The 13,364-nt window shown below is 43.2% G+C and overlaps 1 protein-coding gene across 1 annotated transcript in view; it reads left to right on the top strand.

Moving 5' to 3' along the window:
* The window catches only part of LOC140193377 (solute carrier family 2, facilitated glucose transporter member 11-like), a 28,289-nt gene extending 16,466 nt beyond the window's left edge, over positions 1 to 11,823 (top strand). The window contains exons 9-12 of the mRNA XM_072250713.1: positions 818 to 919; positions 2,332 to 2,407; positions 3,203 to 3,330; positions 11,650 to 11,823. Of these exons, the coding sequence (XP_072106814.1) occupies positions 818 to 919; positions 2,332 to 2,407; positions 3,203 to 3,330; positions 11,650 to 11,823 (480 nt within the window). The remainder of the gene's footprint in view (positions 1 to 817; positions 920 to 2,331; positions 2,408 to 3,202; positions 3,331 to 11,649) is intronic.
* Positions 11,824 to 13,364: the final 1,541 nt, after the last annotated feature.

The following is a 13,364-nucleotide window of genomic DNA, read 5'->3' on the forward strand; positions in this document are numbered from 1 at the left end:
AACTATAAGTCATAATAAGAAATATTTTAAAAATAAATATGGAAGTATGGGGCACTCCTCTGTTTTCGTGGATGTTTGCAAAGAGAAAGAATTTCAGGAGGTATATTGTATACATTTCTCTGACATTAAATGTACCTATTGAAACCGACTGAAAAAGGGAGCAAAAAGTGAGGTATGTTTTCATGGTCTATTCAGAAATCTGATGGCAGGTGGAAAGAAACTGTTCCCGAAACTTTGAGTGTTTTATCTTCGGACTCCTTCCTGACCCTTTTCCCTCATGGTAGCAACGAGAAGAGGACATGTCCTGGATGGTGAGGATCCTGAGGCATCACTATTGAAGATAGCCTGGATGGCGGGAAGGCTAGTACCATGACGGCTGAGTTTACAACCCTCTGCAGTTTTTTACTGATCCTGTGCATTGTGGCTTCCAAGCCAAGCGGAGATGTAACCAGTCAGTATGCTCTCCATGGTACATCTGTAGAAACGTCACATATCAGAGGTACATGCACATGAATCCTCAAGGACTGTACTGTTTATTCCATATCACATCTTCGAACTGTGCCTGCCAAAATACTGATGGCTCTTTCTCTCCAATCTCTGGCTGTTGCAACTGGAAACACTAGAAAAACAACTTTTAAAGTGCTTTAAGTAGTTCCTGTCAATCCTCTGAATTATGAAAACTTTTACAGTAATTCTGTGCTCTTCAGATCCCCCTCGGGCATTCCTTGCATATTGGTGCCTTGATCTGCACTGTAAGCCTTCGAAGGGTGATTACTTTGAGCAGCATCCAATGACGACATTGATTTTCCTCCATTAGAATCTGTTCATTGACCGGACTGGGCGCAAGGTGCTGCTTATCGGGGGCTATAGTCTGATGGCTGCTTGTGGAATATTGTTCACCATCTCCTTGACTCTTCAGGTATGTCATAGCCTCTTCCTCACTGGTAAAAGGGACAAGTCATGTTGGATTTCAACTGTTTTCCTGTTAAGTTCCCACTAACTGGAGCACATTTATCTGGTGTGTTCATATCCGTATGAAGGTCGCGTTTTAAGAATTCCCAACTATGGATGGGAACCTTTGCTCAATTTTGTGCTCTTGGGGATAGGTTAAGATTCCAACTTATCAATGGGCCACATTTCCCTGTGAGGTGTCAGAACAATAGCTATTGTGTCGGGGGAGGGGCGGGGTGAAGTTACAAACTAGAATGGGAGGGATAAAATACTCAAAGGAATCGGTCTGACAAAGTGAATGGGCTATTCTTGATCTTTATTTCACTGCCTAATTCACTTCAAGCTGCTGATAAAACTCTCATTAAAGTCTATTGAGTTGTAGGCTCTATTATTACAACATATTCCTGACTGACCTTTATTCTTCTGTTCTCTAAGGTCATTAAAGACCAGCATGTTACTCCGACTATGCCACTCATCCATTGCCCTTGTGTTTACTGACATGCACCAGCACCGAGTTAAGCCTTACATACATTCTAAAATTTTCATCCTTACTTTGAAATCCCTGCTTGACCTTGAGTTCCCTTCTATCTTTAACCTTCCACAGTCCTGTAAATCTCTTGGACATCGGGGCTCCTTTAATTCAGCCCCTTAGCTCAGCTCTTGATTTAACTATTCCACCACTGGTATTTACACCAGAAGATGTTCCTTATATCGAACTAGCTCCCCAAATCTTCTGTTTCTTTCTGCCATCCATCAAGATGCTCTTTGACCAAAGATTGCATCACCTGCCTTAATATTTCCTTTGATCATTTGGAGTCAACTTCTTCTGTTTCATAATGGCCCCGGTGAAGTGTCTTGCTACGTTAAATACATATATGCAAACAGTTATTGCTGTGTGTAAAAGCGGGCATTGACAGACCAAAATATTTATGGACTTGTGTAGTGCTGAGCATAGCATAGACTTTTATAATCCACCCTGAGGAAAAATCAGATCCAAGGCCAGGACCGTGATTTGTTCTCAGTGGAAGATGTTGTGCTTGAGTTGCTGGATTGAGTTAAGTGAGAAATACAAGAAAAATGCTTCAATGGGAAATGAAAATGAGACATTTTTATATCAGATAGCCAACTTACATTGAAGTTAAAAATCTGCAACCATGTATGTTTGGACTGGGAGGAATAATGGATCCACTTCCTTAACACTGTGCTGCAACGTAGAGGCCTGGTTTGCCTTTTTGACGTGAAGTGGCAAGTGAAGCATGACTTTTGAATTGAGAGATGAGTATCATATTGTCAATGAGTACTAATCCTGACAATATGTTGCAATTAGGAAAAGGACTGTGCCTTACCTGTCTAATTGATTCTCCCTCTCTACTGACCCAGGACAAGATCAGTTGGGCACCGTTCCTCAGCATGGCCTGTATCTTTGCATCGTTCTTAAGCTTTGGAATTGGCCCAGGTCATTACTGCTATTAAACTTTTTATCTTACACAGAGAAACAAAATCAAAAGAGAACAAGGCAATTACAAAATATCTGATGTAAAAGCTAAAAAAAAATGCTGGGAATATTCACTGGGTCAGGCAGCGTCTGTGCAAAGAAAGTGACCAAGAAACAGAATTAATGTTTCAACTTGATGATTTTCAACATAACTGTAAATAAGACAAGTTCTAAACATGGGTAAAAATATAGAATAAAAGGAATTAAGCTATGATAGTGAGGATGGCAAAAGATTAGATGTCTAAAATGGGGTAGAAATAAAATGAATGGTTCAAGAAAGATATAAATAGGAATAGCCAAGTCACCAAGGGACATTGTGGAACTTTATGTTAGCTGGAGGGATGAGAAGAGCCTAAGAAAAGTGAAACAGGTGCTTTGAACTTCCCAGAAACAGGAGGGGCATGGAGCAGTTGGAATTTAGATGTGTGTGGGAAATGGATTTTGCAGTTGTGTAGCCCCGTGTGGATTTGCTTACCTTCACTAGACTCCCATATTCCAGTGGGACCCAGGGGGTAGAGACATGCTCACATTGCATCTGCCACTCCAACCCACTTTACTTCAGAACTAGAATGCTCTCCCTACCCCACCTGATGCAATTCCACGTCCAATATACATACAGAACATTCAGTTGTAAAAACTCAGTCTGCAAGGTGCACTCTTCCCCGTTGACTATCCACCAAGAATGTTTCACTATATTTCAATATCATGTATTTTAGTTCCACTCAACTTGTAAATTCTTTCTTTTCTATGTCTTAGCTGGTGTGTCTGCAGTCATCCCGATGGAAATCTTCGACCAGACTGCACGGCCAGCCGCCTACATGATCACTGGCTCCCTGTTCTGGATAAACCTCATTATAGTTGGTCTGACTTTTCCATTTCTTGTTGTAAGTGTCCTGAATGCAATTGAATTTTGTGGCACAAACTATAAAGATTTTGCTAAATATTCTACGTTGCACCACATGTCCTTTTTGGAAGTTTCTTGCATAGGGGAGGGAACATTTCTTCCATATACCAATAATAATTATTCACTAATTTGGATTTTTTCTATCTCGTTCTTTACAAGCTGTATTATTGATTCATTCTGTTGGAAGTTTTGCTGAAGTGACATGCTTTAATAATGTCCCACCCTGCCTTAGTTCTGTTCTTACTACCCATAGGCACAGACCAAATCTGTATCTTCCAGTTGCCCACACCCACACTGGAGGATTGAAGACTCACCCAGTCACCAATCCATTGAAGAGTCACCTAGTCACATTTCCATTGAAGATTTACCCAGTCATTATTCCATTGAAGACTCACCCAGTCACCATTCCATTGAAGAGTCACCTAGTCACATTTCCATTGAAGATTTACCCAGTTATTATTCCATTGAAGACTCACCCAGTCACCATTCCATTGAAGAGTCACCTAGTCACATTTCCATTGAATATTTACCCAGTCATTATTCCATTGAAGACTCACCCTGTTGCAATTCCATTGAAGATTCACGCAGTCGCCATTCCATTGAAGATTCACCCTGTCACTATTCCACTGAAGATTCACCCAGTCACCATTCCATTGAAAATTCACCCAGTCACCATTCCATTGAAGATTCACCAAGTCGCTATTCCATTGAAGATTCACCCAGTCACTATTCCATTGAAGATTCACCCAGTCGCTATTCCATTGAAGATTCACCCAGTCACCATTCCATTGAAGATTCACCCAGTCACGATTCCATTGAAGATTCATCCAGTCACTATTCCATTGAAGATTCACCCAGTCACTATTCCATTGAAGATTCATCCAGTCACTATTCCATTGAAAATCCACCCAGTCACCATTCTAGTGAAGATTCATCCAGTCACTATTCCATTGAAGATTCACCCAGTCACCATTCTATTGAAGATTCACCCTGTCACTATTTCATTGAAGATTCACCCAGTCGCTATTCCATTGAAGATTCACCAAGTTGATATTCCATTGAAGATTCTCCCAGTCACCATTCTATTGAAGATTCACCCAGTCGCCATTCCATTGAAGATTCACCCAGTCACTATTCCATTGAAGATTCATCGAGTCACTATTCCATTGAAGATTCACCCAGTCACCATTCTATTGAAGATTCATCCAGTCACTATTCCATTGAAGATTCACTCAGTCACTATTCCATTGAAGATTCACCCAGTTGCTATTGCATTGAAGATTCACCCGGTCACTATTCCATTGAAGATTCACCCGGTCGCTATTGCACTGAAGATTCACCCAGTCACCATTCCTTTGAAGATTCACCCAGTCACTATTCCATTGAAAATTCACTCAGTCACTATTCCATTGAAGATTCTCCCAGTCACCATCCTATTGAAGATTCACCCAGTCGCTATTCCATTGATTCACCCTTTCACTATTCCATTGAAGATTCACCCAGTCGCTATTCCATTGAAGGTTCACCCAGTCGCCATTCCATTGAAGATTCACCCAGTCACTATTCCATTGAAGATTCATCCAGTCACTATTCCATTGAAGATTCACCCAGTCACCATTCTATTGAAGATTCACCCAGTCACTATTCCATTGAAGATTCACCCAGTCGCTATTCCATTGAAGATTCACCCAGTCACTATTCCATTGAAGATTTACCAAGTTGACATTCCATTGAAGATTCACCCAGTCACTATTCCATTGAAGATTCTCCCAGTCACCATCCTATTGAAGATTCGCCCTTTCACTATTCCATTGAAGATTCACCCAGTCACTATTCCATTGAAGATTCACCCAGTCGCCATTCCATTGAAGAGTCACCCAGTCACTATTCCATTGAAGATTCATCCAGTCACTATTCCATTGAAGATTCACCCAGTCACCATTCTATTGAAGGTTCACCCAGTCACTATTCCATTGAAGATTCACCCAGTCGCTATTCCATTGAAGATTCACCCAGTCACTATTCCATTGAAGATTTACCAAGTTGACATTCCATTGAAGATTCACCCAGTCACTATTCCATTGAAGATTCTCCCAGTCACCATCCTATTGAATATTCACCCAGTCGCTATTCCATTGAAGATTCACCCAGTCACTATTCCATTGAAGATTTACCCAGTTGCTATTCCATTAAAGATTCACCCAGTCACTATTCCATTGAAGATTCTCCCAGTCACCATTCTATTGAAGATTCACCCAGTCACCATTCCATTGAAAATTCACCCAGTCACTATTCCATTGAAGATTCACCAAGTTGATATTTCATTGAAGATTCTCCCAGTCACCATTCTATTGAAGATTCACCCAGTCACCATTCCATTGAAAATTCACCCAGTCGCTATTCCATTGAAGATTCACTCAGTCGCCATTCTATTGTGATGAAATGAAACAGATAAAAAACAGAGGATGGATTCAATCACCAGTTTTTTGAATTGTTTGTGGATGATTTTGTACCCATTCTTGGAACTAACCATAAACACACCAATGTCTGAAATGAAAGCAGAAAACCCTTCTTTAGTTATAGTTCAAAACATTGCAAAGTCTAGAAATTGCACTTAAAACAGAAAATCCTGGAATTCCTCAGGTCAGGCAGCATTTGTGGAGGGAGTGGAAGTTAGCATCTCAGGTGGTTTGATCAGAAATCAAATGGACCCCAAACAGTACTGCAGAGGAGGTGAGGAGATGAGGCAGGAAAGGGAAAATCTGAGGGAGGTTGGAGATCAGGCGAGAGTAAATGCACAAGCTTTACAGTATTGGCTGAGACAGGCTCTTGGAGCTGGAGCAGCCGCTGACATTCCTGTAGATAAAGATCGAAAACATCGAAACATACAGTGAAACTCATCATTTCTGTCAAATCAAATCAGCAAGGATCGAGCTAGGCAGCCCACAAGTGTGTCCGTGCTTTCAGAATGGTAGAAGTCAGTGAATGCGTGTTCAAATGGCATTGCCATCGGCAAGACCACTACTTAGATGCACTGCTCTGTGCACCACACTTCCATCTGCCAACAGCTTCTGTCAATCAGAATGTATCTGAATTTTCCATCCATTATTTCTCCTTCAGGCAGCACTGCCAATGACTTAACCACTGCATTGTGGCAGACAGGAAGGCTCCACAATGTGTAGTCAAAATGCCCAACACACCACTGGCACTGGCCTACCCACCATCAATGACACGGATACAGAAGGGTGCCAGGAAAAGGCCAGTCACTTCACGAGGGACCTCACTCACTCCTATCAGGGAGGAGGCTACATAGCATCCATTCCAGGACCACCAGACTCAAAAACAGTTACTTTCCCCAAGCAGTAAAGCTGAACACAACCTCTGTCCACTAACCTACCCCTCCACACCCCCCACCACAAGTATTTCATAGTTGCTGGTGAACGCAGCAGGCCAGGCAGCATCCCTAGGAGGAGGTACAGTCGACGTTTCCGGCTGAGACCCTTCGTCAGGACTAACTGAAGGAAGAGCTAGTAAGAGATTTGAAAGTGGGAGGGGGAGGGGGAGATCCAAAATGATAGGAGGAGACAGGAGGGGGAGGGATGGAGCCAAGAGCTGGACAGGTGATTGGCAAAAGGGATATGAGAGGATCATGGAACAGGAGGCCCAGGGAGAAGGAAAAGGGGGAGGGGGGAAAAACCCAGAGGATGGGCAAGGGGTATAGTCAGAGGAACAGAGGTAGAAAAAGGAGAGAGAGAGAAAGAATGTGTGTATATAAATAAATAACGGATGGGGTACAAGGGGGAGGTGGGGCATTAGCAGAAGTTAGAGAAGTCAATGTTCATGCCACTAGGTTGGAGGCTACCCAGACGGAATATAAGGTGTTGTTCCTCCAACCTGAGTGTGGCTTCATCTTTACAGCAGAGGAGGCTTTGATATGTGTTGCTTGAATTTCCAGCATCTGCAGAATTCCTCGTATTGACAAGTATTTCATTCTCTTTTACACCTGTGCATTGGAAATGACATTAGACAATCTTGAATCCACATACAGCAGCTTGCTCAGCTACTAACTATTCTACCATGACCTGTGCACGACACACAAAGCAATCACTAGGTTCCCTCTTTCTTGCAGAGGGTCACACACAACCATTCATGGTCATTAAATTCATTGACATAGTACATTACATCTATCAATCTCTCATTGTAATTACAAATTGTTATTTCACATTGTATGAGCACGTGGCCAAGTGGTTAAGGCATTCGACTAGCAATCTGAAGGTCGTAAGTTCGAGCCCCAGCCGAGGCAACGTGTTGTGCCTTTGAGCAAGGCACTTAATCACACATTGCTCTGCGATGACGCTGGTGCCAAGCTGTATGGGTACTAATGCCCTTCCCTTGGACAATATCAGTGTCGTGGAGAGGGGAGACTACCGCATGGGCAACTGCCTGTCTTCCATACAACCTTGCCCAGGCCTGCGCCCTGGAGAATGAAGACTTTCCAGGTGCAGATCCATGGTCTCGCAAGACTAACCTTTATTTATTTTACATTAGGGTTACATCATTTCAGTTGTTTAGCTGTGTACAAATATTTCTCAGCAAGTCAGTCTGGGCTGAGTATACTTTCCTGAGTGGCTGCCCTTTCCAACATGGTGCCATTGCTCTCAGCTCCAGCTCCTCAACCCAACCACCCTCTGCTGTAAGCACTTAATCAGTTCCTGACTGGCTGTGAAGTGCTAACTGACTGACTGCCTTCCTATGGTTCTTTGCTGTATCTTGACGACCGCTTCTCGGCTCTTAGATCCTGTGAACAGCTTTCTCTTCTGCCAGTCCTTGGAACCAGGTTGATTCGTTCAATGTAACCTTATGGATCATAAATTTCCATCAGTGATCAGGAGTCACAGTTTTCTGATTCAACAGAGAGAAAAAACAATTTAAGTTTCTTTATTAATTTTACAAATCTAACCTGGAAAGTTTAATTTCTCCATTTAGGTATTTGTACAGATGTAAGTCCACACCTTGCTGCTTTTTTCTTTCAGTTGGCCAAAACTATCTCCTGACGAAGTGACTGTTCAACATCAAGAGGATATAAAGAATATAGAGCATAGAACAATTGAACACTACAACATTGTACAGGCTTCTTGGCTCACAATGTTGTGCCAAACTTTTAAGCAACTCTAACATCAATTTAACTCTTCCCTCCTAAATAGCCTTCCATTTTTATATCATCCATGTGCCTCTCTTAAGAGTTTTTAAAATGCCTCTAATGTACCTACCTCTGCCACCAGCCTTGATATCGTGTCCATGCACTCACTATGTAAAAAAACTTCTCCTGACGTTCCCCCATACTTTCCTCCAGTCATCTTAAATTTATGCCTTCTTGTATTAGCTATTTTCACTGTGGGATAAAGTCTCTGGCTATTCACTCAGCCTATGCCTCTTACCTTATACGCCCGATCAAGTCACCTTTCATCCTCCTTCACTCCAAAGAGAAAAACCCCAGCTTGCTCAACCTTTCCTCATAAATATTCTCCTGGTAAATCTCTGCACCCTGTGACAAGAATACACATAGATCAAGATGTAGCTGTCCTGTGCTGGCACCAGTGGGATCAGCAGTTGGTCTGCCACCTGTCTTCAGGAGATAGAGAGATAAGGAAAACAATGGAGCTGCATTTGGAGATGTGTAATGAAGGGGAAGGAGAGCTGTCAAGATCGGCTCCCCCTTTGAACCCTGAACTGTTTGAAGTGATGGACAGGCGATACCCCAGCAGGGGGATAAAAAGGGACAGGTTCGCTAAGGCAGACACACACACGACACCCGAGGTAACGAGACCCTGGAAGCGGTGTGCCTCTCACCAGCAGAAATGGATCACTCAGTTGGAGTCTGGATTACTAGAACTAAGAAAGTTTTATTAAAGAAACAAGCAACACAGTACTCTAATCAAAAGGATAATGAAATCAACAGTTCAGCAATGATAAACATACATGTACACAGAATTAAGATAACAGGATCAATCAAGCTCTATCGTTGTCTAGGGGTAAGTGACCAGCTTCAAAGTGACGCAAAGTTCGGTTCAATTTAGTTCAGTTCAGTTCGCAGTAATCGCTGCCGTGGCGATGGACAGTGGGGGGAAGGAGAGAGAGAGCAAAACGAATGAATATTCAAAACGACTTCCACACAGACCTTCACAGTCAGCTTTCGGGCGAGTCCTTTGTGATGTCATCTGAGGTCACCGACCGTGACCCCTCCGTTTCCAGATGCAATCGTTTCCCTGCGCTGAACCTGGCATCCAGGCAAGGGTGGACACACACCAGGTTCCCACCGATCGTGCCTTTCCACCCTGAGCGTCTATGGCTTGATCCCGCGACCAGCCGTCCAAAAGCTTCCCACCGACTTGTGAGAGGCGCACCGCATCCAGGGTCTCGTTACCTCGGGTGTCGTGTGTGTGTCTGCCTTAGCGAACCTGTCCCTTTTTATCCCCCTGCTGGGGTATCGCCTGTCCATCACTTCAAACAGTTCAGGGTTCAAAGGGGGACCAGATCTTGACAGCCCTCCTTCCCCTTCATTACACATCTCCAAATGCTGCTCCATTGTTTTCCTTATCTCTCTCTCTCCTGAAGACAGGTGGCAGACCAACTGCTGATCCCACTGGTGCCAGCACAGGACAGCTACATCTTAATCTATGTGTATTCTTGTCACAACCCTCTCGAGAGCTTCTGCATCCTTTCTCTAATGGGGCGACAGGAACTGAACACATTATTCCAAATAAGAGATCAGTCTTGGCACAGTGGGCCAAATGGCCTCCCCCTCTACTGTGCCATCTGGCAATTTGTCACTCAGTGTCACACTCTTAGTCAATAGACAATAGACAATAGGTGCAGGAGTAGGCCATTCGGCCCTTCGAGTCAGCACCGCCATTCACTGTGATCATGGCTGATTATCCACAATCAGTACCCTTTTCCTGCCTTCTCCCCATATCCCTTGACTCCGCTATCTTTAAGAGCTCTATCTAACTCTTTCCTGAAAGAATCCAGAGAACTGGCCTCCACTGCCTTCTGAGGCAGAGCATTCCGCAGATCCACAACCCTCTGTGTGAAAAAGTTTTTCCTCAACTCCGTTCTAAATTGTCTACCCCTTATTCTTAAACTGTGGCCTCTGGTTCTGGGCTCCCCCAACATCGGGAACATGTTTCCTGCCTCTAGCCTGTCCAATCCCTTAATAATCTTACATGTTTCAATCAGATCCCTTCTCATCCTTCTAAATTCCAGTGTATACTCCCCTTAGAATCTTTCTTCCTCTTTGGAATAAACTGATCCTGCACCTTCTGTATTATTCCCAGAAATACCTGCCATTGTTGTTCCACTGTCATCTTTCCAGTCAACTTTGGCCAGCTCCTCCCTGATGGCTCCATAGTCCCCTTTAGTCACTAGTTGAAATACAGGGATCTTGCATATTGTAGAGACTTGTCTGGAAGTGGGGCTGGCACACGCAGTCTCCGGCCATGAGCTGGTCAAAAGCCATAGCAAGGGGAAGGTTAGCTCATGTGGCGGCTTTGCAGAGGGCAGTGTTACACAGAAGTTCTACTGTGGAGGACTTTTGAGACTTTGAAGAAATAGACCACAGATGGATGTGCACAATGCTATAAAGCAGGACTGCAATGTAAACGTGGACAGAGTCCAGGTCCTATCATACATATGGTTTTGTGCATAATTCGGAGCCACCTCTTCCAGCAGCCAGTTCAGTTTCATCACCTGTAGACCATATGGAGTATGTCACAGTTGACATGTCAGCTTCCATCCAACTATAAGCTGAGGTCAACCAACTTGCGAGTGTTGTACTGGAAGCTCTATCAGCTTCTGCTGAGGGTCCAAACAAGAACTTTGAAGTTGCACTTGAAGAATAACTTAAAATAAGAAAAAATAAACCGAGTGCTCCAAGTTCTCAGCATCCGTGGAGAGTGAAAAACATAAACGTTTCAAACTGATTATCTTTAGGAGATGTTGAACAAGATTAGATGTGTAACACACAAGATTCTAGAGAAACTTAGGAAATGTCTATAGAAAGCGATAAGGAGTCTCGGCCTGAAACGTTGACTCATTATTCCTCTCTATGCTGTAGACGCCGCCTAACCTGCTGAGATCCTCCAGCATTTTGAGCGCATTGCTCCAAGATTTCCAGTATTGCAGAATCTCTTGTGTTTAAGGTTAGTTGAAAGTATGGACATTGCAAGACAAACATGTAACGGCTAATGCATTTAAGCAGTATACTACCAAAGGGCACTGACTCTGTCTTTCTGTCTTTCAGGAAGCTCTGGGCAGTTTCTGCTATATGCCATTTCTTTCATTCAGCTTATTTGCGGCTATTTTCATTGGATGTTTCCTGCCAGAAACAAAAGGGAAAACCTTTTTGGAAATTTCTCAGATATTTCACAGGCGCAACTTTAAGACTCAACTGGAAGAATCGTCAGCAAGTTCCTGAAAGCCAAGAGAGAAAGATAATGTCATGAGCACCAAACAGATAACTGTATTAATAGTATCATTGTGTGACATCCTTTGTCAACTGGCCTCTCTTTTCTCTTTAGTGTCTGCTTTTCTTCACTTGCATGGGAGAAAAGAAATGAATATTGAAATATTTTGCATTTTTTCCATGTTGATGTTAGGAAGCTAATGCTTCAGGACTGGTTGAGGAGGACATTAATTATGCAAAATGATTTTAAAAATGTAACCATTTAGTTCAATAATAATAAAAAAAATTCTCCACTTTGAAAACGGATTCTGTTATCTTGAGGAACTGGCTCAGAACAGGGGACGATGAAGATGAAAGGCCACCAGTGATCTATGCTCCTCCGGGAGCTAAGGGCCCAAGAACTTCAGACACAGTCGGCGTTGTTAATGATCTGAGCTTCAGTCTGGAGGGCAGATTAGGGAATCCCAATAAAACAACAATGGTGATCTCTCGTGACTTGAAATGGATGTTCACTGTGCACACGGTTCTGTGAGTGACTTAGCTGTACAGTGGACAAGCAGGGGCACAGGTGCCAGGGTCAGGGGATGTCTCAGTCTGGGTCCACAGTGTTCTAAAAGGGGAGGGAAAACAGCCAGAAGTCGTGGTACATATTGGTACACATAACACAGGTCGGAAAAGGGATGAGGATCTAAAAGGAGAATACAGGGAGCTAGGTAGAAAGCCGAAAAGCAGCAGCTCAAGGATAGTAATCTCTGGTTTGTGGCCTGTGGCATGTGCCAGTGAGGGTAAGAATAGGATCATCTGGCAAATGAATGTGTGGCTGAGGAATTGGTGCAGGGGGTAGGGTTTCAGATTTCTGGAACATTGGGATCTCATCTGGGGAAGGTATTACCTGTATTAAAGGATGAGGTGCACTTGAAATCGAGAAGAACCAGTATCCTTGTGGGTAGATTTGCTGAGTTGTTGCGGAGGGTTTAAACTAATTTGGCAGAAGGATGTGAACTGGAGTGATAGGGCAGAGGATGGGACAGTCGGTATACCAGTAGGTGCAGTGTGTAGTGAGACCATAAAGAAGGGCAGGCAGATGATAGGACAAAATTGCAGTCAGTGGGAAGGGGTAAAGAGTGCCTTTAAGCCAAATAGTAGGTTCACCAGTTCAACAGTTGGAAAAATGAGAATAAAATAAAAGAGAAGGAGAGTGCAGGAGAGGTTACAAAAGTCTTCAGAATAAATTTAAAAAAACAAAAAGTTTAGAAAGGAATAAAAATGTAACTTTCTGCACAGTGGGGCAAGATTGAAAAGGATGATGAGTACAGGACTGAAGATGGTATATTTGAATGCACACAGTACACAGGATAAGGTAGATGATCTTGTAGTGCAGTTAGAAATTGGCAGCGATGACATTGTGAGCATCACTGAGTTGTTGCTGAAAGAAGATCACGGCTGGGTGCCCAACATCCGAGCATACACAGTGTATCATAAGGATGGACAGGTAGGCAGAGGGGGTGGGGTGCTCCTGTTGCTAAAAAATTAAATTAAATCCATAAAAGGAG

This window comes from Mobula birostris, unplaced genomic scaffold (genome assembly GCF_030028105.1).
Source record: "Mobula birostris isolate sMobBir1 unplaced genomic scaffold, sMobBir1.hap1 scaffold_576, whole genome shotgun sequence".
NCBI classification, from domain to species: Eukaryota; Metazoa; Chordata; class Chondrichthyes; order Myliobatiformes; family Myliobatidae; genus Mobula; species Mobula birostris.